Source organism: Pecten maximus, chromosome 8 (genome assembly GCF_902652985.1).
Source record: "Pecten maximus chromosome 8, xPecMax1.1, whole genome shotgun sequence".
NCBI lineage: Eukaryota > Metazoa > Mollusca > Bivalvia > Pectinida > Pectinidae > Pecten > Pecten maximus.
In genome coordinates this window covers 15,262,814-15,289,896 of record NC_047022.1, presented here as the reverse complement: position 1 = coordinate 15,289,896, position 27,083 = coordinate 15,262,814, and the positions used below count along the sequence as shown (strand labels likewise).

The 27,083-nt window shown below is 34.4% G+C and overlaps 2 protein-coding genes across 4 annotated transcripts; one reads left to right on the top strand and one right to left on the bottom strand.

Moving 5' to 3' along the window:
• The first annotated feature begins 30 nt into the window (after positions 1–30).
• On the top strand, positions 31–19,939 carry LOC117332560 (cell division control protein 45 homolog). Of its 3 annotated transcripts, none has more exons than XM_033891523.1 (18): positions 31–116; positions 486–545; positions 3,666–3,758; positions 4,121–4,215; positions 4,899–5,010; positions 5,467–5,582; positions 7,340–7,388; positions 10,764–10,825; positions 11,445–11,555; positions 12,765–12,953; positions 13,074–13,172; positions 14,015–14,126; positions 14,502–14,557; positions 15,388–15,526; positions 15,865–15,948; positions 16,923–17,041; positions 17,285–17,361; positions 18,558–19,939. In XM_033891523.1, the coding sequence occupies exons 1-18, from the start codon at positions 66–68 to the stop codon at positions 18,620–18,622; spliced, it is 1,689 nt and encodes a 562-aa protein (XP_033747414.1). In that variant the 5' UTR covers positions 31–65; the 3' UTR covers positions 18,623–19,939. The 3 variants fall into 3 exon arrangements, with proteins under 3 accessions (XP_033747414.1, XP_033747411.1, XP_033747413.1); XM_033891520.1 differs by lacking the exon at positions 10,764–10,825 and adding an exon at positions 8,218–8,279; XM_033891522.1 differs by lacking the exons at positions 10,764–10,825; positions 11,445–11,555 and adding exons at positions 8,218–8,279; positions 8,871–8,981.
• Positions 19,940–22,094: 2,155 nt separating this feature from the next.
• LOC117332561 (tektin-1-like) lies at positions 22,095–27,068 on the bottom strand. The gene is made up of 7 exons (XM_033891524.1): positions 26,941–27,068; positions 26,082–26,275; positions 25,794–25,959; positions 24,907–25,035; positions 24,310–24,453; positions 23,410–23,632; positions 22,095–23,145 (listed from the first exon to the last, which is right to left on the bottom strand). Exons 2-7 carry the CDS (start codon positions 26,269–26,271, stop codon positions 22,789–22,791), a joined length of 1,209 nt encoding a protein of 402 aa, XP_033747415.1. The 5' UTR covers positions 26,272–26,275; positions 26,941–27,068; the 3' UTR covers positions 22,095–22,788.
• Positions 27,069–27,083: the final 15 nt, after the last annotated feature.

Below are 27,083 nucleotides of genomic sequence, written 5' to 3'. Positions count from 1 at the left end.
AAATACGCTTGCGCAGAGAGAACTAAAGCTTCCGCTGAAAAACCCCGCCATAAACAAATGTGAAAATGTTCGTGAAAGATTTCAGAAAGGGTTTTTATGATGTCGTTCAAAACCACGTGAGTATATCTCATCTTACATTTCACTGATTTATTATGAGAATTTTACTCACTCACAAAATCATTCTCCCAATTTCTCTGCTATCACAAGTTCTTTTAAAGTTGTGAATTATAATTTATAATGTTTGTTGACATTTATAAATTGATAAAAAAGCAAATCATATAGATATCTATACTCTTTTTCTTCTAATTTGTGTTTAAACTAAACTTAAGTTTAATGAATATTTACTTCCTTAAATATAAATATGTAAAAAAAAATTCGTTATTTGCAGTGATCACAACTTGCAATTGGCTAACGATATTTACTGTACATGTTGTCATGATCAGATGGACATGTCAGCATACAATTAAAGTCCATTTATTTTACAGAGAGTTCTGGTTCTTGTTGCCTTTGATGTTGATGCTCTGTGCGCATGCAAGATCCTTCAGGTAACTTCCAATATCATCACTAACAGAAAACGATGGTTTCAAATTCAAGGTTTATTGAATTTAATTAGTCACAGGAAAACTTTATACAGTAATTTATACAATGACAGTTTGCACTTTAGCCAGGTCGGGGAAAAGTCCTGATTTCAAGTATTATAGTGATATTCCACTATAATAGCTATAGCTATGTAACAGTTTTCGTATAGTGGATATGATTTTCTCAGGTCCTACGACTGGGTTCCGTGTGTGCTATATATACAACTCTATATACACCGGTATGTATCTCCAGCATGACATTGCAAAAGACAATCAACAAGCAGACAGATTCAACTTAAGATATTTATTTACACGACAGGAATTTAAACAGAACACTCAACAATACAAGGCCTACAAATACAATTACAAGTAACTCGCATACTGCACTCTCTCATACACGGAACAAGAACCCCCCGACTAGGGCTACAGGTGTTTCCCTAACAGAGACGACAGACAAAGGACATAACTGGAAATAGACGATGGACATATTATATACTATAGACGACGGTAGTTTAGAATAGACATTTAATGCCGGTATCTGGCGATTCTCGGTCAGTTCCTCTCTAAACTTCAGCCGGGAATCAGCAGATACCACTGATAACCTAGCACCGAAACATAAATTTAGCGACCCAGGCCGAATAGGAATAATTTAGACTAATTTACCAGGGTTTTTGCCAGGCATATTTTGGGTCCGGTACACGAACCCATTCCCAATTGAAAATTGGCATGTATTTTCCCAATTTCGGTCTATATTTTCCCAATTCCGGTCTGTATTTTCCCAATCGCTGTTAACATAAGACAACCTAAAAATTTGGATTGATATGAGCTTCCAGTCATTATTTTGTCAACGTTAAAATGTTACCGTGAGTCATCGTGTTGTTGTTGGTTTTGCGATTCGCTTGGATAGTCTTATTGAAGTCATATCATATCTGCGTTTGAATCGCCCATTTAAAGGGGAGTTTAATGCAAAGCGTTTACGTACATTGACTCGTTCTATTTACCGAGGTCAAATCAAGTACTGGACTCGGGACGATGTCACACAATTCCAAATATTACGCAAAGAAGATTTTGCTCAAAGATTCGAAAGATTTAATGAAAGTTACGAGCTTTTTCAAACGAAATACTGGTAATTCCCGATCTGAAAGTCAGGCAGCTGCTTCAAACGATCTCCAACCTGACTGATTTCCCTTTTGACAAGCTTGTTAATGAGTTTAAGCACACTAAAGACAGAAAATTTAACATTCTCTGATTGATTAAAACAAATATCCTGAAAAGAAACAGCTAAGCTTGTATAATTCATATATTTTTCCAATTTTATGATATATTCCCAAATTTGATGAAACACCGATCGTATTTTCCCAATTTGTGGAAAATGCCGATGATATTTTCCCAATTTTTGTTCAGGGACCCTTTCCCAAAATAGCTGGCAAAAACCCTGTTTACTGGAATAACGTTGCGCCATGCAGGGTCTCAGTACCTGACCAGTTCCGTGGTCAAAACTTCAGCCAGCACTGGCGAGAACCCCGCGAAACGAAATATATAGTCCTAGTAGCCCCTCCCCTAGTCTGTATTTCCCTGTGCTACACGCGTAACCAACTACCCGAACCGGCTACACGTACCCTGTTACCAAATATAGCCAGGGGAAAACCCTACGTCACCAACGCTAGGTGGCGCTACTTACTACTACCCAACATGGCAGCCAACCCGGCAGACGATCACGGAGGTTAAAATCCAAACAACCAATCCTGCTACAGCTATATATACAAACAGTAGCAAATCGAAGCCTTTCCGCAAGAAAAGGTATACGTATATATATTTGCCAAAAAGCCAGAGAGTTTTGGTTGGTAGCTATAGGTGCATGATCTATGTACTTGGTTGTTACAATATTATATATATACCGGCAATAAAATTAAAATGTCACCTATGCATTTTTCTGTAAAATCACAGTTTTTCTATCTCTATGCTGACCAAATGGTACAAAGGGAAGTAACCCTAGTAGATCAGAATGATGGTAATCATCTCCCGAGTCGGGGGGAAAAAAAAACAAAGAAAAAATGTTGCAATACTCCACTTCCGGTTGTAGGGGCTCTGTTTGGATTGGGAAAATTATGTGAAAGTATGTACAGATTGTTGTGACATTCAAATGAATTAGATATCAAGAAATAAGCAAATGAAACAGAAATTGCAATTTCCTATTACAAAAAGATGATTTTACAGAAAAATGCACAGGCGGCATTTCAATTTTTACAGTTATTGTAGCAACCAAGTACATGGATCATGCACATACCGACCATAACTCTCGCTTTTTGTCATGTATGTCTTTTCTGGCCGAAATGCTTCGATTTGCTACTGTTTGTGTAGCTTTATAGCTATTATAGTGGAATACCACTATAATAGTGAAATCAGGACTTCTCCCCGACCTGTTCAAGGTTTTATTGAATTTTCTCGCAGGAAAACTTTGCCAGTAATTTATACAATAACAGTTTGCACTTTTGGCATCATTTTTTGCTATCACAAAAAGGCAAACATAAACATACCATATGTAGCAGCTGTCTCCCTATCAAATCGCACGAATGCATCTGAGAGATGCATGTGTGGTCCTAAATGACCAGCTGTTGATAGGACATTAAACCAACAGCAAAATAGTTGCAACAGTAACATACAAAGCTAGAGTACACTTGACAGTTGATACAAGTCCAAGTTTTCTCCGACTCTGATTTTGGTGCAGAAAAAAATGTAATCAGACATGGAATAATACCTATATATGCAATTATATATGGCTACCTAATATATGGATAAACAAGATATTTCAGGGCTTTTTCTCACTGATTTGGGATGAGGCCTTTTTGTCTCATTATGGGAAGAAAATTGGTGAATTGGGGAAATATTTTTCAAGAGTAAACTGCAAATTTTGGGAATTTGGCTTAGATAGGAAATAATTTCAATTCGGAATAGGGCCCATTAACGGCCCCCAAAGCACCTCAGAAAAAGCCCTGTATTTATTTACCCCAAAACACCCATTTGTATTTGAGATTCATCATAAAATTGTGATATATATGTATACACATTTATTTGTTTTTTTTTCAGTGTTTGTTCCAAAGTGACCAGATTTTATACACCATAGTGCCTGTGTCTGGACGTGAGGAGTTGGAGCGAGCATATGTGGAGAATTCCGAAGGGGTAATTTGTTTGCTTCAGTAATGTCAATGCAATAAAAATAATCAATGGCGATTTGTGTGTACGGTCAAAATATGTTAGGTACCCGGGTACGGGTCAGATACGAAAAGCTATATAGGTGTCGGCCCTATTATGATTTATGATATACAGTTAAAGTATTGATTTCCCTGTTCAATTTTACCTGTGTAAGGATAATGGTTAATAAAAGATGATGAAGTTTCAATAAATTTTGTCGACATACACAGCTGTATATTGTATATTCTATATGGAGATCTATAAACATTTCTTAATAGCTGCATTGATATCATTATAGGAGTTTTATTCACTTATATATTAATTTTCATACATTAAATTGAATGTTCCAGATTAAGCATGTATTGATGATAAACTGTGGGGGAACTATAGATGTGGTTGAGACACTACAGCCTGAAGAGTGTGTGCGCTTCTACATCTGTGACAGGTGAAAATTAACAACCAAGATGTGATGATAAATATCACAATTTTCAAATTTTAAATGATACTTTGGAAATCTTAAACTGTGTTTACATAGAATGTTGTCGGCAACATGAATGAATGGTACACAGCCATGGGTTCATCTAGGATTTTGGGAATACTACCCATTATGAAATTTTGGGAAAATAAAGAGCCCAGTGTCTTGAATTATTATTCAGACTTTAACATTTTACAGCTATTCTTTGCTATTATTCTTACATATTTTCATCAAAAATTTGGGGGATTTTATTCACAGAGGAAAATACCATTAGTGGGGAATGCTACCTAATTTTGGTAGTGAAAATGGTCTAGATTAACCTCTGGCAGCATACTGATATCATTACATATTCACGACTTTGACCTCGAGGTCAAATTGTATACACAAAGTTTGTGAGCAATTTATAGACATTTATAACTGAAGTTAAATGCAAGGAATCTTAACTAAGATTCGAATAAAAGCTAGCTTTTATCTCAATAATGCACGATTTGATTTTTCTGATCAAAAGATAAATTAAAGGTTTATAAATATTCCTTCGCTGAGCAATGTTTAGGTATACTTTAAAACTTTGCTCGTGTATCAGGAGGAAATGATGGATCAGTTACTGGATAAACAAACATAAATCATTGTTGCTCATTTTTGTTCTCAACCAGTCACCGACCAATAGATATACACAACATATACAATGCTGTCCAAGTGAAGCTGCTGATGAAGGAAGATGAGTTTGATGACCTGCCAGAATACGACCAAGTCTTCAGAGATGAGGTATTTATCTACTATTTACAAAAAATTGAGTATTAAGACACACCAAATAATAAAAAAAAGTTTTCTAAATGTTAGTTATACTCAAAAGTGGACTTCTCTTTTCTCCAGGACGTTTCGGCTCTTTTGGAAAGAGAAATGAATTAGGAAGGAAATTTTGTGATTGTTGATTTAATATGAAGTAATTTAGGATGTAAATGGAACCCAAAAGACATAGAGACAAGGCCCTGTAGCCAAGATTGTATCATGCATACATATTGGACAAGGAAAGAGCCTTGACAATAAGGACGATTGATTTTTTTTCAATATGGTAATATCTTTGAATATAGAATCTCTGTGACATTGCCTTGTACTTCAATAGCCAGCAGGAATAGGTTGAAGAATTAATTTTAGCAATTAAGAATTTTAATAAATTACATAATGAGTTGACTACATGAATGTTTATATTTTGCAATGAAGACAGATGATGAATCTGGCAATGAGAGCGATGATTCTGAGAAATCTGGGAAAAGGAAAAGATATGATGATGACTACTTAGAAAAGAAACGACTGAAGCGATTATGGAATGAAGAAAGGTAGATTTAATGGAATGATCTGGTAGCTTTGTTTAATGGTATTTAAGAAAGCAATGTTCACATGTGTATAATAAAATTGTTATAATTTAAATCTACATGTATACATAATACAAGCAATAACTTTTGAATTGTGAGATATGTCTTCATGTCAGACACAGGAAACAGTTAAATACTCACAGACGGTGTACATTGTACTGAAATTTGGTCAGTCTGCAGGCTTTTTGTGGCCGTTAATGGGCCCCATTTCCAATTGAAATTATTTCATATTTAAGCCAAATTCCCATAATTTGCAGTTTGCTCCTGAAAAAATCTTTCCCAGTTCACCAGTTTTCTTCACAGAATGAGACAAAAAGGCTCTTTCCAAACCAGTGAGAAAAAGCCCTGGTGTGATTTTTACTTTAAGATCAGATATGATAATTGTAAACAATGTGTTTCCAATACTGTAACTTTTAAACTGTTTTAAAACTTCCGCGTTTCTTTGTGTTAAATTTAGCGCTGTTATGCGACCTTCACCTCAAATAAACCAATCAAATCGTAGTTCTTTGTGTGTAAAAACCATTTGTAAGCTTTATTTTCATTGGTCGAGAAGAAGGGGTGTCTAATTCTAAGCCAATCGATGTCCGTTATACATGGATAGTTTGGCACGCCTCAAGTCGGGATCCGACATGGCGACTACGATAATCAACACGTGTGTAGTCGGGACTCGCCGCACACTGCATTTTATTATCACGACTACAGTCGGGACTAGGGGCGAAAGAGTTAATAAACATGAGGTCTTATTCGTTGAACTGAAAAATTGGGTTACTTTGACCTTATGGTAAAGGTCACTTTTACTAAAGATATAATTCTAACAAATAACACATTTCCATATTTATGAGATTCCCATAACTATCTAAATGTTGAAGGTGTACCAAGTATCTTAAGTTATGATTGTGTATTTAAACAAATAATAAAACAAAATGTTTCATATTTTCTTTTGTTGCAGTAGGAATAGGTAATTTTGTGGCCATAGAATGGTAATGTTAGAAATTCCTAGGCACTATGTGTCGTGTAGTAGAATATTTAAAGATATATAGAGGTGACACAACGAGTGGTTGTTGGATATCAAATTTATTTCACACTCATAAGTTATTTTTTAAAAGTTACAAAAGACACGAGCTTTAGCAAGTGTCTTTTGTAACTTTTAAAAAATAACTTATGAGTGTGAAATAAATTTCATATCCAAAAATCATGAGTCGTATGACCTGTTTCTATCACAATAATTTATCAGCTTGAATCAAAGGGAAATGTGGCCAAGTTTATTTTCGTGTATGCAAATAAGGTGTACAGATGACAGCTGGGACCCAGTGATGTGACATCATTCGATTATTGATTACATCAATAACAATTGCAGCTCGTTTCAAAGTGCCAATTGTTGACCAATCAAAAGACCGAAGGTTATATTCCACTAGTGGAATATAATATATATATATCCAACAGTCTGCACACTTATACAATGGCTTGAGAGTGGAATAACACAGCGTATTGTGGTAGAAACATACATATCCATTGTTAAAGCCATGTTTAGCTGACCTTTCCATTGATGCTACATTTGTGGACCTGCTGACCTTGACCGTGACCTTTGAACTACTTTTAAAATATAATTCTGAATTTCAACGATCCGGCGAGATATGTTGTCTTCTGGCAACTCCTGTTAAATTTATATGTTTGGACTTCATTGTTCTCAATTTTTAATGTAATTTATTGTTGGGTTTCAGGTCCAAGTTGTTATTTGAATATTCCCAATTTTCTACATATGGAACAGCAGTAAGTATTAAATTATGTAACTTGTATATTAGTTTCTCTTCAATATTAAGTTTTCAGACATATCAGAATAACCTCTCTTTACTTCAGTATCTGTTTTTACTGTAAACATGGCTATTTCCACAAGGGTTTTTAATTTTCATGTTTACAGTATGTAGGAGTTAATGTCCAGTTAAAATAGTGGAACTGAGACCTATTACTTTTAAAGATTTATTTGTTTGCGGGGTTTATTGCTATAGTTTATATAGGGAAATCACATTTTTGACAATCATTTGTTTGATTTCTATTGGAATTCATTCTAACTTTCTTAAAATTATCAGCATGGGATGCCAGCTTAATGATATGCACATGTTGGCCCCGACTGACCCCTTGGACTGATGGGTGAGGCCAAAACGGTTAAATTAGATTAAGTGAAATATTTCAAATATCAGGTGACCGTTAAGGCCCATGGGCCTCTTGCATTTGATTAAGACAACATTGTAATGTCATGTTACAGTATCTAGATGCTGTAACATGACATTACAATGTAATTTTATATAATTAATCAAATAAAATGTAACAGACCCCTATTTGCCCTTGCTAAACCCCCATTTGTCTTTGATAAGTATGGATTAATATGTTTGAATTCAGTTTTCCTGTATGTTTTTAAAATCTATCAAATCATATACATATGTAGATACATGGATGAGCATTTTAGATAATCTGTAGAATTTTCTTTAATAAAATAATAAAATGCTATTAAATTGGTAATAATAGTGGTTATAAAGTTAAATATTCATTCGAGAATAAGAAAAACAAATTTATGTTTAATGTATACATTTATATTTTATAGGCAGCCTTGCTTATTTTTGAACTGGCATGGAAAATGTCCAAGGATACAAATGACCTGTTATGGTAAGTAGAAGTACAATTGATGTAAAATGTTAATTAACTCTGGTTATTTATAAAATCGGGTTACATCATTATTTAGGTCATAGTATAAACTATTACATTACAGAATTGTGTGATACTTAAAGTATCGCATCCCTCTGAGAATGCAGAAGCAAGTATTAGTCCCCCATGGGGAACCAAAGGGGGAGTGGAGAGGGGTCTATAGTTTTGCATAGTGTCCTTCTGTACATTATCTTGTCTAAACTTTATCGTTGACCAATGCAACATCAAAGAATTTGACTTAGGATCTTTCGCATATGACCAAAATAAAAAAAAATAAAAATTCAGGGTTGTATCTCGTGGAACAAGCTTATTTATCATGAATTGATCACCTCACTTTAATATAGTATTAAAAGAATTTTTTTGATGTATTCATTCATCCATAATTCCAACAAATTGGTTTTAAGTTGGTCACTTCAATCTATACCGTATTTAAAAATTTGGCCATAAGGTACTGATTAAAGAGACATAAAGCAAGGCTTCATTAAGGTTACATTTCATAGCTCTGCAATATGATAAATCAATGTTTAATCTGATTCAAACAAATGCTTTAAGGTTGTCTATCCTGGGAGTTACTGACCAGTTCATCCATTACAAGACTCCAAGGGACAAGTACATAGATGATGTCATGGCTTTACAGTCCCACGTATCTCGACATAACCACAGGTGACTAAACCTTAGACTCAACTTATCAGAGCAAGGTGTAACTCCAAAATATTTATATAATGCTTTCAATTAAAAGCTCACATGAAACTTACTTGTGCTATGTTTACATTACGAAAAAAAGTGCATATATTATATATTCAAAAAGGACATTTTCTGTTTTTGGCATTTAAGATGAAGTTTGTTATATTTCACTGTGTATCTTCTCCTGAAGTGCTCATTCTTTATGCATATTTTATTTGATTGGATACAGAGGAATGCACTTATTTGCATATTGGTTATTTGCAGAAACCTGCTTATTTATTTAAAATTCTCAGGTTCTAATTTGTTCTTCTTTGTATTTTAATTAAGTGTATTTGCATCAACTTTTAAGCTGAAATCTGGTATGAATGAGCAAACTGATATTTTTGTCAGACTCCAAAACTTATCCACTCCTATAAATATTTATTGCTACAAAGATGTAAAATGATTTTATATTTTGAATATGATTAATTTTTATGTCACCTGAGACAAAGTCTCAAGAGACCTATTCTAATCGCCTTTTGTCTGTCGTTGTCTGTCGTTGTCCGTCATCCGTCTGTAAACAATTTACATTTTCGACTTCTTCTCCAAAACTGCTTAACCAAATTCAATGAAATTTAGCAGAAAGCTTCTATAGCTGAAGGTCAACCAAAATTGTGAATTATATGGTCCCAACCCCCACAGACCTGAGAGGTGGGGCTAAAAAGGGTCAAATTGACTGAAATTTCAGAAATCTTCTTCTCAATACCCATATAAGATAGAATCAAATACTTTTCATAGATAGAAGGGTCTTATGGTGCTTTACCAAAATTGTGAATTTCATGACCCTGGTGTCTCGCGTTTGCCCCTGGGTAGGAGGTAAACTTTACTATAGTTTATATAGTGGAATCACATTTTTGACTTTCATTTGTTGGATTTGTATTGGAATTCATTCTAACTTGGTTAACATTATCAGCATGGGATAAAAGTTTGATGGTATGCACATGTTGGCCCTTACTGACCCCCAGGGGCTGATGGGCCGGGCTAAAAAGGGTCAAATTGGCTGAAGTTTCAAAAATCTTCTTAGTACTCTTAATATATGGTAGAATCAAATACTTTTCATAGATGGAAGGGTCTTATGGTGCTTTACTTAAATTGTGAATTTCATGACCCTGGGGTCGCACGTTTTGCCCCTTGGGAGAGGGTAAACTTTGCGATAGTTTATATAGGGAAATCACATTTTTGACAATCATTTGTTTGATTTCTATTGGAATTCATTCTAACTTTCTTAAAATTATCAGCATGGGATGCCAGCTTAATGATATGCACATGTTGGCCCTTACTGACCCCTTGGACTGATGGGTGAGGCCAAAACGGTTCAATTAGATTAAGTGAAATATTTCAAATATCAGGTGACGTTAAGGCCCATGGGCCTCTTGCATTTGATTAAGATAGCATTGTAATGTCATGTTACAGTATCTAGATACTGTAACATGATCAAATAAAATGTAACAGACCCCTGTTTGCCCTTGCTAAACCCCCATTTGTCTTTGATAAGTATGGATTTATATGTTTGAATTCAGTTTCCCTGTATGTTTTTAACATCTATCAAATCAGATACATATGTCGATACATGTATGAGCATTTTAGATAATCTGTAGAATTTTCTTTAATGAAATAATAAAATGCTATTAAATTGGTAATAATAGTGGTTATAAAGTTAAATATTCATTTGAGAATAAGAAAAACAAATTTATGTATAATGTATACATTTATATTTTATAGGCAGCCTTGCTTATTTTCGAACTGGCATGGAAAATGTCCAAGGATACAAATGACCTGTTATGGTAAGTAGAAGTACAATTTATGTGAAATGTTAATTAACTCTGTTTGACTATTTATAAAATCGGGTTACATCATTATTTAGGTCATAGTTAAGTATAAACTATTACATTACAGAATTGTATGATGCTTAAAGTATCGCATCCCTCTGAGAATGCAGAACCAAGTATTAGTCCCCCATGGGGAACCAAAGGGGGAGTGGAGAGGGGTCTATAGTTCTGCATTGTGTCCTTCTGTACATTATCTTGTTTAAACTTTATCTTTGACCAAAGACTTGGTCTTTGACCAATGCAGCATCAAAGAATTTGACTTAAGATCTTTCGCATATGACCAAAATAAAAAAAAATAAAAAATTCAGGGTTGTATCTCATGGAACAAGCTTATTTATCATGAATTGATCACCTCACTTTAATATAGTATAAAAAGAGATTTTTTAATGTAGTTATCCATCCATACTTCCAACAAATTGGTTTTAAGTTGGTCACTTCAATCTATACCGTATTTAAAAATTTGGCCATAAGGTACTGATTAAAGAGACAAAAGCAAGGCCTCATTAAGGTCACATTTCATAGCTCTGCAATATGATAAATCAATGTTTAATCTGATTCAAACAATTGCTTAAAGGTTGTCTATCCTGGGAGTTACTGACCAGTTCATCCATTACAAGACTCCAAGGGACAAGTACATAGATGATGTCATGGCTTTACAGTCCCACGTATCTCGACATAACCACAGGTGACTAAACCTTAGACTCAACTTATCAGAGCAAGGTGTAACTCCGAAATATTTATATAATGCTTTCAATTTAAAGCTCACATGAAACTTACTTGTGCTATGTTTACATTACGAAAAAAGTGCATATATTATATATTCAAAAAGGACATTTTTTGTTTTTGGCCATCAAGATGAAGTTTGTTATATTTCACTGTGTATCTCCTCCTGAAGTGCTCATTCTTTATGCATATTTTATTTGATTGGATACAGAGGAATGCACTTATTTGCATATTGGTTATTGGCAGAAACTTGCTTATTTACTTAAAATTCTCAGGTTCTAATTTGTTCTTCTTTGTATTTTAATTAAGTGTATTTATCCCCCGCGAAACGCGTTTGCGGGGGATATTAAATTGGGCTCCGTCCGTCCGTGTGTCCGTCCAAGATTCTTTTCCGGGCTATAACTCCATAACCGTTCAACGCAGCTCCTTGAAACTTTCTGTATATCTCAGACTAGTGCCCTAGTTGTGCCTTTTGCTATTGCGGACATTCCATTTTCGGTATTTTTTCTGTCACCATGGAAACTGAGTCAAAAATACCAAATGACTGTTTTCTTTTCTTTCCGGGCTATAACTCAAAAACCGTTCGATGCAGTTCCTTGAAACTTTTTGTATATGTCAGACTAGTGTCCTAGTTGTGACTTTTGCTATTGCGACACTTCCATTTTCGGTATTTTTTCTGTCACCATGGAAACTTAATAAAAAATACTAAATTACTGTTTCCGGGCTATAACTCCAAAACTGTTCAACGCAGCTCCTTGAAACTTTCTGTATTTATCAGACTAGTGCCTTAGTTGTGCCTTTTGCTATTGCGGACCTTCCATTTTTGGTATTTTTTCTGTCACCATGGAAACTTAATCAAAAATACCAAATTACTGTTTCCTTAGTAACTTTTAGTTTGAGCTTGATATATACATGTATTTGGGTTTTCATACCAACTGCGGGGCGGGGGGGATAATGCCAAGCTTTGCGGCTCCTTGTTGTATCAACTTTTAAGCTGAACTTTGCTTATTAGCATATGATAATTCTGTAAATACAAATATATATATATATTTGAGGCAATTTTGAGGAAATGTACTGATCCATGTTTCTGTGAAACGTGCTTTCAATTTAAAACGGCCTATCAATCAATTTTCTTCTCCTGAAGTGCTCATTCTTTATACACTTTTGTCAGAGACGACGAGGACAACATCCTGTCTGTAAACTGCCTGAAGATCTCGTTTGATGAGGAGCTCCAGCTGCCATTGTATCGACACTGGTCGCTGTTTGAGAGCATCAGTCACTCAACCAACATGGCATGCAAGTTCAAAGTCTGGACGCTCAAAGGACAGAAACGATTGCATGAATTTCTGGCAGAAATGGGGTAATTCTTTTGTCACAATTCAACAATTTAAGATCTCATTAGCTGGTCAGTAAATGTGGTGTACATTTTTACAGAGAAGTCACATCATCATTAACAATAATGTTGGTCTATGTATTTCAGGATTCCTCTTACACAGTGTAAACAGAAGTATGCTGCAATGGACTCAAGTATGAGAAATAATGTGAAAACTCTGATCCAGGAGCATATGACCAAATATGGGTAATTAATGATCATCCTGCACCTCACAATGATTTAACATAGATATGAGCTGGACAGTAACACTTGGGTGCTGAAGGCGTACATGTTGTAGTATGGAACACAAGGATATCTGCATCTATATCTGTTAATCTAGTATGTAAACAATTGTTTTTAGATTTTTCATGCACATCCAGTATTAATGCATTCAGCCTTAACTCAAACAGGAATCACAGAGACAATTCACAGGTATTTAAGTGTTTGGTAGCACATATCTTTAATCTATATAAGGGCTATTCCATTGAAATATCTACCTGACCCCAGGACTCCACTATAAATCAATTCTATCCATGGTTGGATTTTCTTCCAATTACCTCTTTGTGATTTATTAAATAAGAGCCGGGGCCGCGGTGGCCGAGTGGTTCAGGTGTCTCGACACTTTATCACTAGCCCTCCACCTCTGGGTAGCGATTTTGAAACCCACATGGGGCAGTTGCCTGGTACTGACCGTAGGCAGGTGGTTTTTCTGCGGGTTTTCAGGCTTTCCTCCACCTCCAAAACCAGGCATGTCCTTAAGTGACCCTGGCTGTTAATAGGAAGTTAAAAAAATTAAAATAAAAAATAAACCAAATATTAAATAAGTTCTTTGGGTGGTTCCCCTTAACAAAACCTGGAGTCCTGGGGTGGGATAGATGTTTTACTGGGATAGCCCTAAATATTTCCATACAATAACACCACAATAATCTTGATACTCCTTTTGAAATGAGACTGCTATAGCTTTGTATGTTTCTGTTGTGTCTGACAGGCTGGTTCCTCAAGACGTTGTGTTTCTTTATAGCTTTGTATGTTTCTGTTGTGTCTGACAGACTGGTCCCTCAAGACGTTGTGTTTCCCTCCTTCTTTGCTCAGTATGGGTACAAAAACAAGCTCTGTGCTACAGATGTCGTACTGGGATGTGTGGCCACGCTGGAGTCAATTGTAAGTAAAGCTGGCTCGGGGCTACATGTGAACCAGTAAGTGAAATCAAGGGCAATGAGGCAACTCTGCCACAGTACATGCTTGCTTTATTGACATTGTAAGTGTTAATATATCAATATTTGAATATAGATGCAAGTTCATAGTCTGGAATTTTCAAGAGCATACCAATAATTATTTCCTTAATTAGCATCAATCCTTGTATGTGTACTTGCCTGAAATGTATGGAATTGGTTCATAGTCAGCAGTAAATGACATTATTGCTATAACTAGAAATTCAGTTTAGGCTCTGTGTACCGTGATTTTATTTAAAAAAAAAAAGGTTTAATAGTTAATAATGGCACATATACACATGATTTATTGTTGATTTTTATTCAGGAAAAGGGAAAGAGTGCTACTGACCATTTCCTGAATGCTTTGGATGTGTTACAGAGGTAAGACAAATTTCTACAGCTTTCTAATAACAGTATCAGTATCTAAGACTTACAATATTATTAACCATGGCATCAATGACCAACATCCACAAAGAATTCAGCTGTAGAGGCAACTTAGGAAACATGGTCCAATTCCAAACCTTTGAAGATCTTTTTTTAAGTTGCCAAACATGAGGCTTTCTAAGTGTTTGGCAGCTTATCTATCCTTCCCCGAGGGTTGAGATTCCCCTGTCTCACTTCCAAGGGGTGAATGATTATTTTTCTCTTGGGCTGTTTTCATTTGTACTGTCCAAATGGTTAGACCACTTGGATCGGTGTTGTTCGTTTATGAAATAAAGACTGACCTGGTGATTTTATATTGTTTTCAGACAAGTCTTGACAAAAACTTACAAGGCCTGTATTAACATTTGCAGGTCCATCAAGACATATGTTTGAAATATTAGATTTAAAAACTGACAAACCGGTTTGTCCGCGTAAACGAACAGGCCCCATCTTTACTCTCTTATATACAATGTATCTAATATGGGCAAGGAAATGTTGAGGTGACTTGATTGAATTGTCGGCATGACATTGTATTTTTGCCATGACGTCATGGTATTGTTGACATGATGAAATGAAATTCTTGAGAAGGTGCAAAGAGCACATGTAGCTTGTCTCAACCTAGAGTGTCCAGGGTATAAAAGAGAAAATATCCTTCCCATTCTGTCGGATATCTTTGCCTGTCTAAAGACTTTTTTCTATCAGATGGAATCTTGTTTGAGATTGTGTTAGCTGGCTATAATGAATGTGTTGACTTAACTCCATTATGATACTGGTGTTTTACCTCTCAGGGGGAATGTGATAGCTCTGGAGAAGTCATTGGTTTGTGCCAAGATGCAGGTGCAGGCTCTGGTCACACAGGTGCGGACGTTCCTGGACATGCACCAGGTGATCTCTGCTGGACCGTTCCTCTACGCCTTCATACAGGAGGTACGCCATCTCCACCTTTCATCAGAATTGATTTAGATATGAATAATAATTACATATTTATCGTTACTTTCAGACAAGAATTTTAATTGTCAGGCTAGGGATTCATTCAAATTATGGAAAATGCAAACTGAATATTCAATACATATCGCCATTAAAATTGTCGCTTAGATAGAATAGAATTGAAATAATCTTACGATCGTAAGTAATATAGGTAACTTTTTTCTGACATGTGTTTTTGATGTCTTCATATAGAGAACTGGAAAAGTTAACAATAAAATTTTGTATAAAAATTGTAATAAAACTATATGTGGTAATGTTTGGTTGTGACTTTCCTGCAGGGTACGGCGGATGTGAAGTATTTCTCCACCCCACAGTGTCTGATGAGGCTAGCGAGATTTACACAGGAGGCACACTGCTCTGTTGTAAGTAAAGCTGACTCCGTGTCATATGTCTCTATCAAAAATGTAATTTAGATCATTGTTGATTCACATGATAATTTTTGTCTCCATAAAAAGCATCTCTCTATGGTCTCAATGTCATTCATAGCTGGACTCCCTTGAAAAAATGTCTCCTTCAAGATCAGTGTATCAAATTAATAAGAATTGGTTCTGAAGGAGTACATATGCTGAAAAACTGAAAATATTCTTTCTTTATTTGAATTCGCAAATTTATTTTCTATATATTTACATTAACAGTGCAGCCTCACTTTATAACTTTACCAAGCTCTGTTGAAGGTTATGAGTCCATAATTTCTAAACCTTTATTATCGCGTCATTATTATTGTCACGACGGCGATAACCAAAGATGGCTATTGAAAAAGCTGTTACATCTTTGACGATGATAAGTTGTTCGTTCATCGTCGGAGCAAAATTCCTGGATATAGTCTTTAAAAATTGTTGTCAAATGGTAAATATAAGCGTAGAACTGCTCGCAGTTTAGAAGTTATGGGCTGATGAAGGCCAACTGGGCAAAGGCAAAATCAACATGAAGCGCTAGCATGCTTCATTAAATTTGCCTTTGTCCAGTAGGCATTCACCAGCCCATTACTTACAACTGAAAGCAGTTCAATGTTTAAGTAATTTGTATAAATAATATTGAAATAAATAAATGTTCATTTTCTAACTATATTATCTGTGTAATGGTGAGCCCAACACGGAGATTTATTCAATGGTCTGATTTATTGGAGATCGTTGGTTACAGCCTGGATTTTTGGTGAAACCTCGTGTATACAACTGTATACACGGCAGACTCTATTGCTATGATTCTTTACCTTCCGGGACGTTGTATCTCCATCCCCTGTATGTGTTACCAGTGATTAGATCTATACAACTTGACTGAACTATAGAGGCAGCTCCAAGTCTCGTCTCATAATATTTTAAATCCTTTGTATTACCAGAGTCGTAACAAGCGTGCTCGGTCAATGCCGCTGGTGCTAGGAGCACCATTAGACAGTGAGCAGGGGACAACTCTTGTGATTGGTATCCCACCCCTACAGCTCGATGATGAGAGGAAAAAGTAAGTATCATACTCTTATAAGATTGACAGGTTGAACAATTCTGTTGATGAGAGTAGTAAATTGACTCACCACTCAATATTTGATTGGTTGTTTGGGAGACAAAATCTTCATTTAAGATAATGACCATAAACTGTGAGACAACAAAAAGTGCTGGAATTGAAAATAAAACCTTCATTTTAACAAAATACATTTAGAAGTCATGCTATAGATCTGGTGTTCATAACTGGATTTTTGGTTTGTAGCTTTTTTGGAAAAGCATTTGAACAAGCAGCTGTGGGGTCCAATGCTCGTACTTTACTGGACAGCTTTGACACATTTGGTAAGTATTCAAAACCTGCAAAAATGTGAACGTGAATTAAATCTTAACTGAAATCTGGTGACAAAAACCTGCAGAAATATGAATATTGAATATAAATTCTTACTAGACATTATTGTGAAAGTGTGGCTGTCCATAAACTATCATTATTGTGTAGTTGGGTGTACATGTCTATGGAACTTTAAGCTGATTCTATGGTTCATACAGATATGAAAAGTCCTTGAATTTTAGAACCTCCTTGGAAAAGACTCCTTCTTGAAAAAGACTTGGGTTGTCATGCCTTTGAATAGTGTTGTATAATCGGCTAAAAATCAAAATCAATGATCTGTTGGAATCGGCAAGTTAAACCGATTCAATAATAGGTTTTCATCATCGGTTTTACAGTACTTTCAGGTAATTGTTTATTGTGTTATTAGTAAAAGGTTGTTAACATTCCAATACATGTATTTTTGATTTGAAAAATATATAGACTCGGCAAAGCTAGACTATTCATGATTATAAATCGCATTTATTAAATCAAATGTCTCATTTTTAAGGACAAGCTACACTAAAATGTGGTTAGTTTTATCACATCACCCTTCAGTCAGCACACAGTCAGTGGTGGTTTTCATTTTAGACTGAGACCAGTTAGTACATAATAGCTCGTCTAATACCATGTCCTATTGTCAGTGATATGTATGACCACTGACAGTGACATTTGTGGCATTTTCTCCTGATATATAAAAGAGAGCAATCTCCTGCTGATTAATCTATTATTGATTTTACCATCGATGATCAGAATTGGAAGGCCTTTCTGATTAGTTAATCGATTCCTACCAATCATCACTACAACACTACCTTCGAAGTCTTGGCATTTGGCAAAAATGCCAGAAAAAGTCTTCAATGTAATTAAGGGCTGTCATGTACGTTCAGATTGATGTCATTGATTTACTTTCAAGGTCACAGGAGTCAAATGTGCGAAAATCTTCCAATGATCTGTTCCTATTACCAAATACCTGAACTCCAAGGTTATAATATGAAGCATATAACAGTTTAAGAAAATAAAGAACACGATTCCCTATGACCTAAGACATTATTTTATATGTACAGTGTATTTGATCTTCCAGTCTTCATTTCATGAGATACAAAACAGGTGAGCGATACAGCCTCATTTTCATATTTTAACAAGCTTTTAAATGATCTTTTTCCATTTCGATCAGTGGTGGAAATGAAGACAGAAGATAAGAGCAAGTTCTTTGATGCCCTGATCAGTTTACTTCAGTGACCTCCGGAAATAAGGAATGGTTAATTGTAACGAAACTAGACTGAACTGTGGGATGATGGCGCAACCCAGAACTCTTCTGAATTGCTTTAAGACATGGCTGTGAGTCGGTAACTCAGGACTGGTCTGAATCGCAAGACATGGCTGTGAGTCGGTAACTCAGGACTGGTCTGAATCGCAAGACATGGTTGTGAGTCGGTAACTGAGGACTGGTCTGAATGACAAGACACAGATTGACATTGGTTAACCAGAACTTGTCTGAACGAAGAGACATTGAAGTCAGTCGATTACCCTGAATGGTTGAAGGACAATACATGGATGTTTTTAGCCCAAAAATGGTCTGAACAATGAGAAATGACTGTTGATTTGTAATCCAGAACTGGTCAGAAGTGTGATGAACAGACCGAAAGTGTATGTACAGTGAACCTGGTTCATTGATACTTTGACAGTTACGTTTTGAACTTTTGTAGCTTTTGACTGAATTCAGATGATTTCAGATATCTGTTATAAAGTGGTGTACTCTCATTGTACCCTCGGATTGCTGCTCATCGGACAGTGACTTCTTAATGTTTAACAAGCACTGGATAAATGTTATGAATAACAGTATTGTGTTGAATAACACATTTTAAATGTGATGAATACATGCTACCAGGTATAACCTCATAATGTTCATTCCTTGCAGTTGACATTCTTGAATTTGTTTTAACAATAGCATACGATATCAAGAGAAAGTGCTGTTTTCCCCCCATTTAATATTGCTATTTCATTTGTATACTAATATTGCACTCGTTCACTTGTGTGAGCTGATTAAACTTGTGAAATGTGTAATATATAGAAAAAAAAATAAAAAAAATAAAATAAATAATACCAGTGTATAGCCCATCATATGAATTCAATGTGAATATGTACACAAACATGCATCCTGCTATTTATACTTTTAATGTATATAGAACTTTTTTATCACGAATATTTTCAATGTTAGAATTTTAATGTTAACGGGATAATCAAGTTACCCTCAGTCACTGGTACATCTTATTTTGCCTCAAAATTTATTTTTTCTTTCTGTAATGAAATTATGGATACATTGTTCATGCTTTGTAAGTAGTTTAAATGGGCAGACATGACTTATTCATATTAAGGATCATCTGACTAATGTACTTCGTGAGATGAATTTATTAAAACAAACTTCACTGTTAGAATTGTACCATTAATCTAATAATAATGTTTATTAAACAAGTCATTATTTTTTGGATGGATTACAATGCATTTAGTACTTGTAGTATATAATGTCCCATTGTCAATGAAACAATAGGAAACAGGTATTTATTACATTTTTACCAGTGAAATATCAAAAATTATTCATTCTATAAAAGTGATATTTTTCACTAGTGAAAAATATCACTTTTGCTGATTTAACCAATCAAATTAATGATTAGAAAATACCAAAATAATTGACCAATCAGAAAGCCCGACATATATGTCAGCACCTGGACAGGGGGAACTACTTTTTTGTTTACAAATTATCGCTGTAGGCCTAGTTAGCATACGGGGTAGGTTTTTCGTTGATAAAAAATGTAATAAACAGAATATCTAACAGTGTCTTCAGTAATACGAAATATATTTCACTCGTGTGGCTAATATTTTGATATTTTTCACTCGTGCTGCGCACTCGTGAAAAATATCAAAATATTAGCCCCACTCGTGAAATATATTTCGTATTACTGAAGACACTGTTAGATATCCTCTATATATATCATCTGGCCATGGTGGGAAATTATCCATGATACATGTATATAGTATCAACTTGTATTTTTGAATGTCTGATTTGATGTTATTTTGTAAATATATAAATAACTTATTAATCCTTTTATCAAATTATGAAAATGACAACTATTTTTCCTGTCTTCTCATCTATCTTTCCATTTTCCATTGTACAAATTCCACATCCCAATATTTTCATGGGAAATAATTCTGTAAATGTTCTTAGTGAAACAAAATTAGGTATTTCAATTGTTTGAGCAACAGCAATGTCTCTTATTGTGTTATTTTTCACTGTAAATAATAGTGGAATTTGAATCTATGAAATGATGAAAAAGATATTGTATTGGTTTGTGCTTCAGTTATCTCCCTTACAGAGTTAAAAGTCGATTGTTTATACAGAACTCAAGGGACTATTTGGGTGCCACAATGAAAAAAAAGTTACCATATTAAATATTTCTTGAAACCAGTAGTATTGTCCAATTGTTTTTTTGACATTTGATTGAATACAAGATTATTTTTGGTAAAATAAAAATCTATGGGTTGTTTAAATTAAAACTTGGAATCCTAAAATAAAATATGAAATAAATATCTAAATATTAAATGAGTATTAATTCATTTATATTATTTGAATTTGTTTTGAAAATACAGAAAAAGTGTATAGAAATTATATGATTGTAAAATACGAGGAAATGGTCATTATACACATGTTTAAGAAAGCTTTGTGTGAAAAATAGCAATGAGTATGGAAAATTTTGATCTTTTTAAAAGCTATCTTGTTGTGATATAAATTTTGCAGGAGTTTGAATTAATTAATCTTTTGTGAAAGTCAATATCTTCAACCTCAATCAAGGAATTAAATTAAATGTAATATTGATATACAAGGGTCATTGGTTTTACCATGTAGATAACATGTAATTTTGCTGATTATGTAGTGATAAGTATTGTGGCTGGTGTTGATGACAAGCTAACCTATATTTACACAATGTTAACTTATACATATTTCTATTGAACAGAATTAAAATTAAAGTGATGTTGTCAATAACTTGATTAAGAGAACTATTCTCAGCAGGTACAACTAACCAGACTTGTGGATAGTTTTATGTCTCGCGTAAAATCTTAATGACCTTGTACATTGTCGTAAGTGCTATTTTCCCGATCGTTGATCTTTGCTTTCTGACCCCCTATCGTGAGAAATGTGTATTGTTGTGTACACATTCTGATATTGGACAGCAGACACTTGTTGTCTAAAACTTTTCTACATAGGTGTCATGTGTATGATATAAAACATCAGAACTTTATTTATTCTTGAGATAAATTTGTCTTATGTGCCTTGCATTGTTAAAAATGTTTTCAAATTTATTTTGGGAGAACATATTAAATATGAATATATGCACATAATTTTTTTCAAATATATTTCGAGGTGTGTTGCCTATCAATGGAAGAGGAATACAAATTTGTTTCATCAAATGAAAATAAAGGCAATGATTAGATATTTTATGTCCTTGCATTGTAATTTTTGTTGGTCTTTTTCAATTATATACAGCTGTATATAACAACAGTAAAGATGAGGAAATTAATCAGGATATTTTCATCAGAGATTGTAAGCTTTAAAATGGACATTTCAGGCAATTTTAAGCATAATTTGATCATATTTTGGAACAAACTAAAGTCAATTGACATACAACTCTGATGTATACCAAAATAGAATCAGTTACTGGATTTTATCATTTTATTTCTTTTTTATTATATTACAATAACATAGTATTTACAATAAACGGTTATGTTTTGTAAATAAAATTTACAGAAATATCTAAAAAGACATTTCCAAAATATCAAATACAGAAATGTACCCAAGTTTGGTTAATTTTTGACATGTTTGAAGCTCATATTCAAATTGCATTCCAGTCCTTCCAAAGAAGCTTGGAATATTCAAAGTTTCCTTTCGACTCAAATAGTAACTAAGTTGGGCATAGTTCTGTATAAGTTACAATTTACAATATGTCATAATTCCTGTCATTCTTTGGAATTAACAAAACAATAGTAGTTTTTTTTTTACATCTTGGAAAAATATGTAAAATTGGTTGGATGGACAAAATGATTTGGAAATAGGACATTCCCACAGTAAATTTATTATAAACCTATCTTTTGACTCTAAATTCTGACAGTAACACATGGAACAGTTCACATGAAAAACAGGAAAGTGTAGAAAGACACAGAGGTACATAGCAACGATTGCATAAACAGTTCTTGTTCGGGTTTTACAAATGGAACTATATCACAACTCCACATATTTTCTCCCAGCTTGACAAAATGGTTTTTGAATTTTATTTTCTGTTCTGCTTAATCTGTCCAAAGTATTGTTATCACAGACTAAATTGTTTATCAATATTTTTTTTTCTCCAATTGGTTTAGAAGTTTTGGATGTTGATGCTCTTCCTCATGCCCATACATTCAACCTCATCAATAAACAGAGTGTTGGATTTGACACCGATATCCTCTTCCAACGACAGCTGATTGCGAATAAGTCCCTTGAGAGAGTCTTCTGTTTGGCGAAGACGTTCCTGTAGTTGAGCGACAGAGCTATCAATTTCTCCAACCTCCTCGATGAGCCTGTACTGTACAGGGTCTCGACACAGTTCGACATTGGGACGGTTTGTCCTCGTGTCCAATCGTGTCTGGGCCAGCTGCATGGGCTGTGACTTATCCTGGATGGATTTCTGCAGTCTTGAGATGTTCTCTTCAATCTCCGCAATTTGAGCAAGTACCTGTGATGTGAAAATATACATAATATATGCAGTGGTTCTGTTATTTTTTTTAATATAACAAATAACTGCAATATTATGTCACCAATTTAGTGACAGAATGACAAAATATAATTGATTAAAGTCAGTGACGTACAACATTGCAAAATGGCAGTGGTTGTAATAAATCATAATCATTGGAATTCTTACATGTACTACATATTGTTCATTCTGTGAAGAATGCCTTTCAAATTGCAGCATGGTCTGCACAACTTCACAGGAACTTACGTGGTTAAGGTGGTCCTCCAGTTTTTGCTTGGAATCTTTGGTCTCTCTTATACGCTTATCAAAGCAGAGGTTGACATCAGCACATTGTTTGCGCATGTCATTAGACGTCTGTTGGAGAATTCCATCAATGAGTGATCGGAGATCCACGGAGCTCTGACGTTCACGTTCAGCTTTCAGAATGTTTTCATTGGAAAAGTCTTTCCAATCTTCAGGACACACGGAACTGCAAACATGTCAAACATGCATTAATATAAGTGTAAATGTTACACTCAATACACTACAATATACAGTTTTTTTTTTTTTTTTAAATATTATCAGTATGTATAATTCATCTGAGGTCCTTTATGAGTTCAGTGAATGATTTTCATAGAAAGCCAATGATAATTTTCAATAAGAAATCATTTTTTAACAACCTTATTATAACTTGAATGGGAAACCCTAAACAATTTCTAACTTGCTGTAATAAGTGTTGGTGGGTTTACTTATTTAGGGATTTTACAACACAGAAATTATGTTTATCAAGGTCAGTCCTCGATAAGAGGTTAAAAATACCAGGATTACAGTTTTTAGAAGCTTTTATTATAATGAGTACTAAACCAAAGGTATTTCATTTAAATTTATATGTGTTTTGAAATATTTCATTTAGGGGTTTTGTCCTTTTTAGTTGAATTAAATTTTGTTAATTGGTCTCTTTATTCAAATGATTATAATATATGGACAGGGAAAGTTAATTGTTGCATTTCTTCATTGTCAGAATCAAGTTTTCAAAGATATTGTTTACTACATATTCTTTTAGACTTCCATTGTCTGGAACCAATTATTGGGAGACAACCAAAGTTCAGACTAGTAGATGGAACACTTCAGGGTTACAGGTTCTGAGGGTCTGAAGAATGTACTTACTTAGCTTCAATCTTTGCAGCATCAGCCTTGAACCCGAGTCCAGCAGAGTTATTCCTGAGGTTGCCACAGTACTCATCTATTGACACTGCTGAGAATTTGTCCTTCAGATCCTTCTCCAGCTGGTACTTAGCTTTACGATTCAGTCTAACAACAAACATTTTGTATTTTTAACATAACGCCTACAATGAAACTTTCTCTGTCTGACAATAATGAAGCAATTGTCCTGGGGTGTAAGTTACATTCGTGTGACCGACTTTAAAATGCTATCAAGTTCAACATATTATTAATATTTATGAAAATAGCCTCTGTTTTAACACTGTTAAGTTTAAAACCTGGGGGTAAAACATTTACCCTCAAAATCCTGCAGTGAAGTATTGCAAATTCATGCTGATACCAAACATGTATGGGTGAAAGTTTTCAGTATTAATACTGAATTGAATACTTTGGAATATATTTCTCCCATATACACCTTATATGTTAATTTTAAAATTTTGGATATTTTACCCATGAACATGTCTTCTGACAAATTTATAAAACTTAATTTAATAGATTAAAAAGTATTTGATGATTAACTTAAAGTATTTTAAATTATGTTACCTGATTTGTTCAGTTGCCTGTTCGAGTGTCCTCTGTAGAAGAGCCTGCACTCCTTCAATTGACTCTACTTCCTTCATCAGTTGTTTTTGTACGTCATCATGGACTAGATCAATAGATACTCTTTTCTCTCTGTAAAACGTGTATAAAAATTGAATACAGCAGCAGCAGCAAAAAAAAAAAAATAGATTATAGACCAACATTAGATAATTATATTGTCCCAGAGACCTTTTTTTCAGTATGATAATGATAAATTATCATTACGGCAGTAGGTAAAATATGAAATTAATTGAAAAAAAATCAGATATTTTCCTGATTAATAGGTGCATGTTATAATTGTGATTGGAATGGATAACTACCATACTATTTGATCTGTTACATAATCCCATCACATATGATTTTACTGAAATTTAAATTAGATATTGAAAAAGCAAATTATCACACAACTGGTCTGTTCTGTCAGGTTTTACGACCATGTTATAAATATGTACTGCAATACAAACATGCAATGGCACTACTGTGACATTGTATGTTTATCTTAGTGAAAACAAATAATAATTGTCAAATTTAATGTGTCCTATAATATGGAAATAAATTTGATAGTTTTTACCTATTGTCTCAAAGATATTGATTCATTTATGTTAAATAAATATAATACTTGAAAATATGTAAAAAATAGATTCTTAGTCATTGTGAGAACTTATATATATGGAAATCATCAAAATTGTTAAATGTCCATTCCATACAAAAATTACTTCACAAATTGTTCCATATAACTTTGTCACTTTTGTAAAACTGTACCTGAGATTTACCCAAGTCAAAGTTTGCACCATCTTAGTTGACAATTTTAGTATCAAAATGCTATGCATCACATAAAGTGTGTAACTCACCTATTTCCCAGACATTGACGGGCAATATGTAGTGGTTCAGCCGTGGCCTCTAAAGCTTTTTCTACTCTGGTCTTGAATGCCAGTAAGTTATCTATCTCTGTTGTAATACCATCTAATTTATCATCTAATTCCTGCTTCCAGTATTTGATATCATCCAATCTTTGTTCTGCAAAAGAAATAGAATTTCAAGACCTGAACATATTCTTCACTTAATAAGTTAATTAAACAATAATTGCTCTTGCCTCAACACTTGGTTAACAGTTTTCTATATCTATAATAATGTCTCACCAAATTTTTTGTTGACATCTCTCTGTGTTTTCTCTGTCCTCTTTTCAGTTTCGTCTGACAGACGTTTGGATTCTTCCACAAGGCGCTCTGCGGCTGCCCGCTCCACCTCAGCATTGGCGTACTTTGTGAGGTTAGAAGTTATCCACTCTGAGTGGGTAAAGCGAGGAGGGGGCTGAACAAGCTTGGCCATCACTCTGTACAAATACAGTGATGTGTCATTTAGTTCATTAACATAAAACAGATCGCACGGCACAGGTTCACATTAAAAAAAGAAACTTCACGCATTGTACACCTTTACAGCTAAGCTTATTTTTATGATATGGTCAGAGTAATAATAGCTAAGGTAGTAATAAATACTAATTGGTGGAAACCCTAGCTTCTAATAGAACTTCAAAAATGATTATACTTTAGTCTATACTGTAAAGTACACTCTGGTGGAATGAATGATATCAAATCCATTACGGAGGAAGAATCAGCGTTTGGAGGTTAATGTTTTGGTGAAATTCTTGACTGAATTTCAGTAAAAATTGCATTGATAGGGGACCAAAGAAGACAGGCCTACAGCGACACAGATTGTGGAATTTATGCTAAACTTAAATACTTTCTTCATTGTTAGGCTGACATCAGATAAAGATTGAAAAATATCGGAACTACAGTAGAGTAACTCAACACACAGTCGGACAATCTGTGTGAAAAGTGTGTTGACAACAGCTAAAGGTATTAAACCCCTCGTCGCTGTTTTGAATAATTTCTCAGCTTTATCTGGGTCAAGTATTTTCTTAAAAGAGATAAATATTACTGGTGATTTAAAGATTTCGTTGAAAATTATAAAAATTCTGCTGTAATAGTTATATTTTACCTGGTTGCTCTGTTTCCACAGGTGAACTTGTGAAGACTTGGATGATGGACGCTTACTTAGCAACCAAGTTGCTACAGCAAATAGTCTCGCGGGATTTCGCGATATTCTCATAGACCGGAAGTAAGGTGACTTTCCTCACGATG

Bases quoted from the DNA above. Each gene is read 5' to 3' on its own strand.
- LOC117332560 (XM_033891523.1), top strand. From the start codon at position 66: ATGTTCGTGAAAGATTTCAGAAAGGGTTTTTATGATGTCGTTCAAAAC. The intron at 11,556-12,764 runs GTGACTAAACCT...CACTTTTGTCAG, and splicing joins GTATCTCGACATAACCACAG to AGACGACGAGGACAACATCC. The intron at 14,558-15,387 runs GTAAGACAAATT...TTTACCTCTCAG, and splicing joins GCTTTGGATGTGTTACAGAG to GGGGAATGTGATAGCTCTGG.
- LOC117332561 (XM_033891524.1), bottom strand. From the start codon at position 26,271: ATGGCCAAGCTTGTTCAGCCCCCTCCTCGCTTTACCCACTCAGAGTGG. The intron at 25,960-26,081 runs GTGAGACATTAT...TTTCTTTTGCAG, and splicing joins AGATGTCAACAAAAAATTTG to AACAAAGATTGGATGATATC. The intron at 23,633-24,309 runs GTAAGTACATTC...ACATGTTTGCAG, and splicing joins GCTGCAAAGATTGAAGCTAA to TTCCGTGTGTCCTGAAGATT.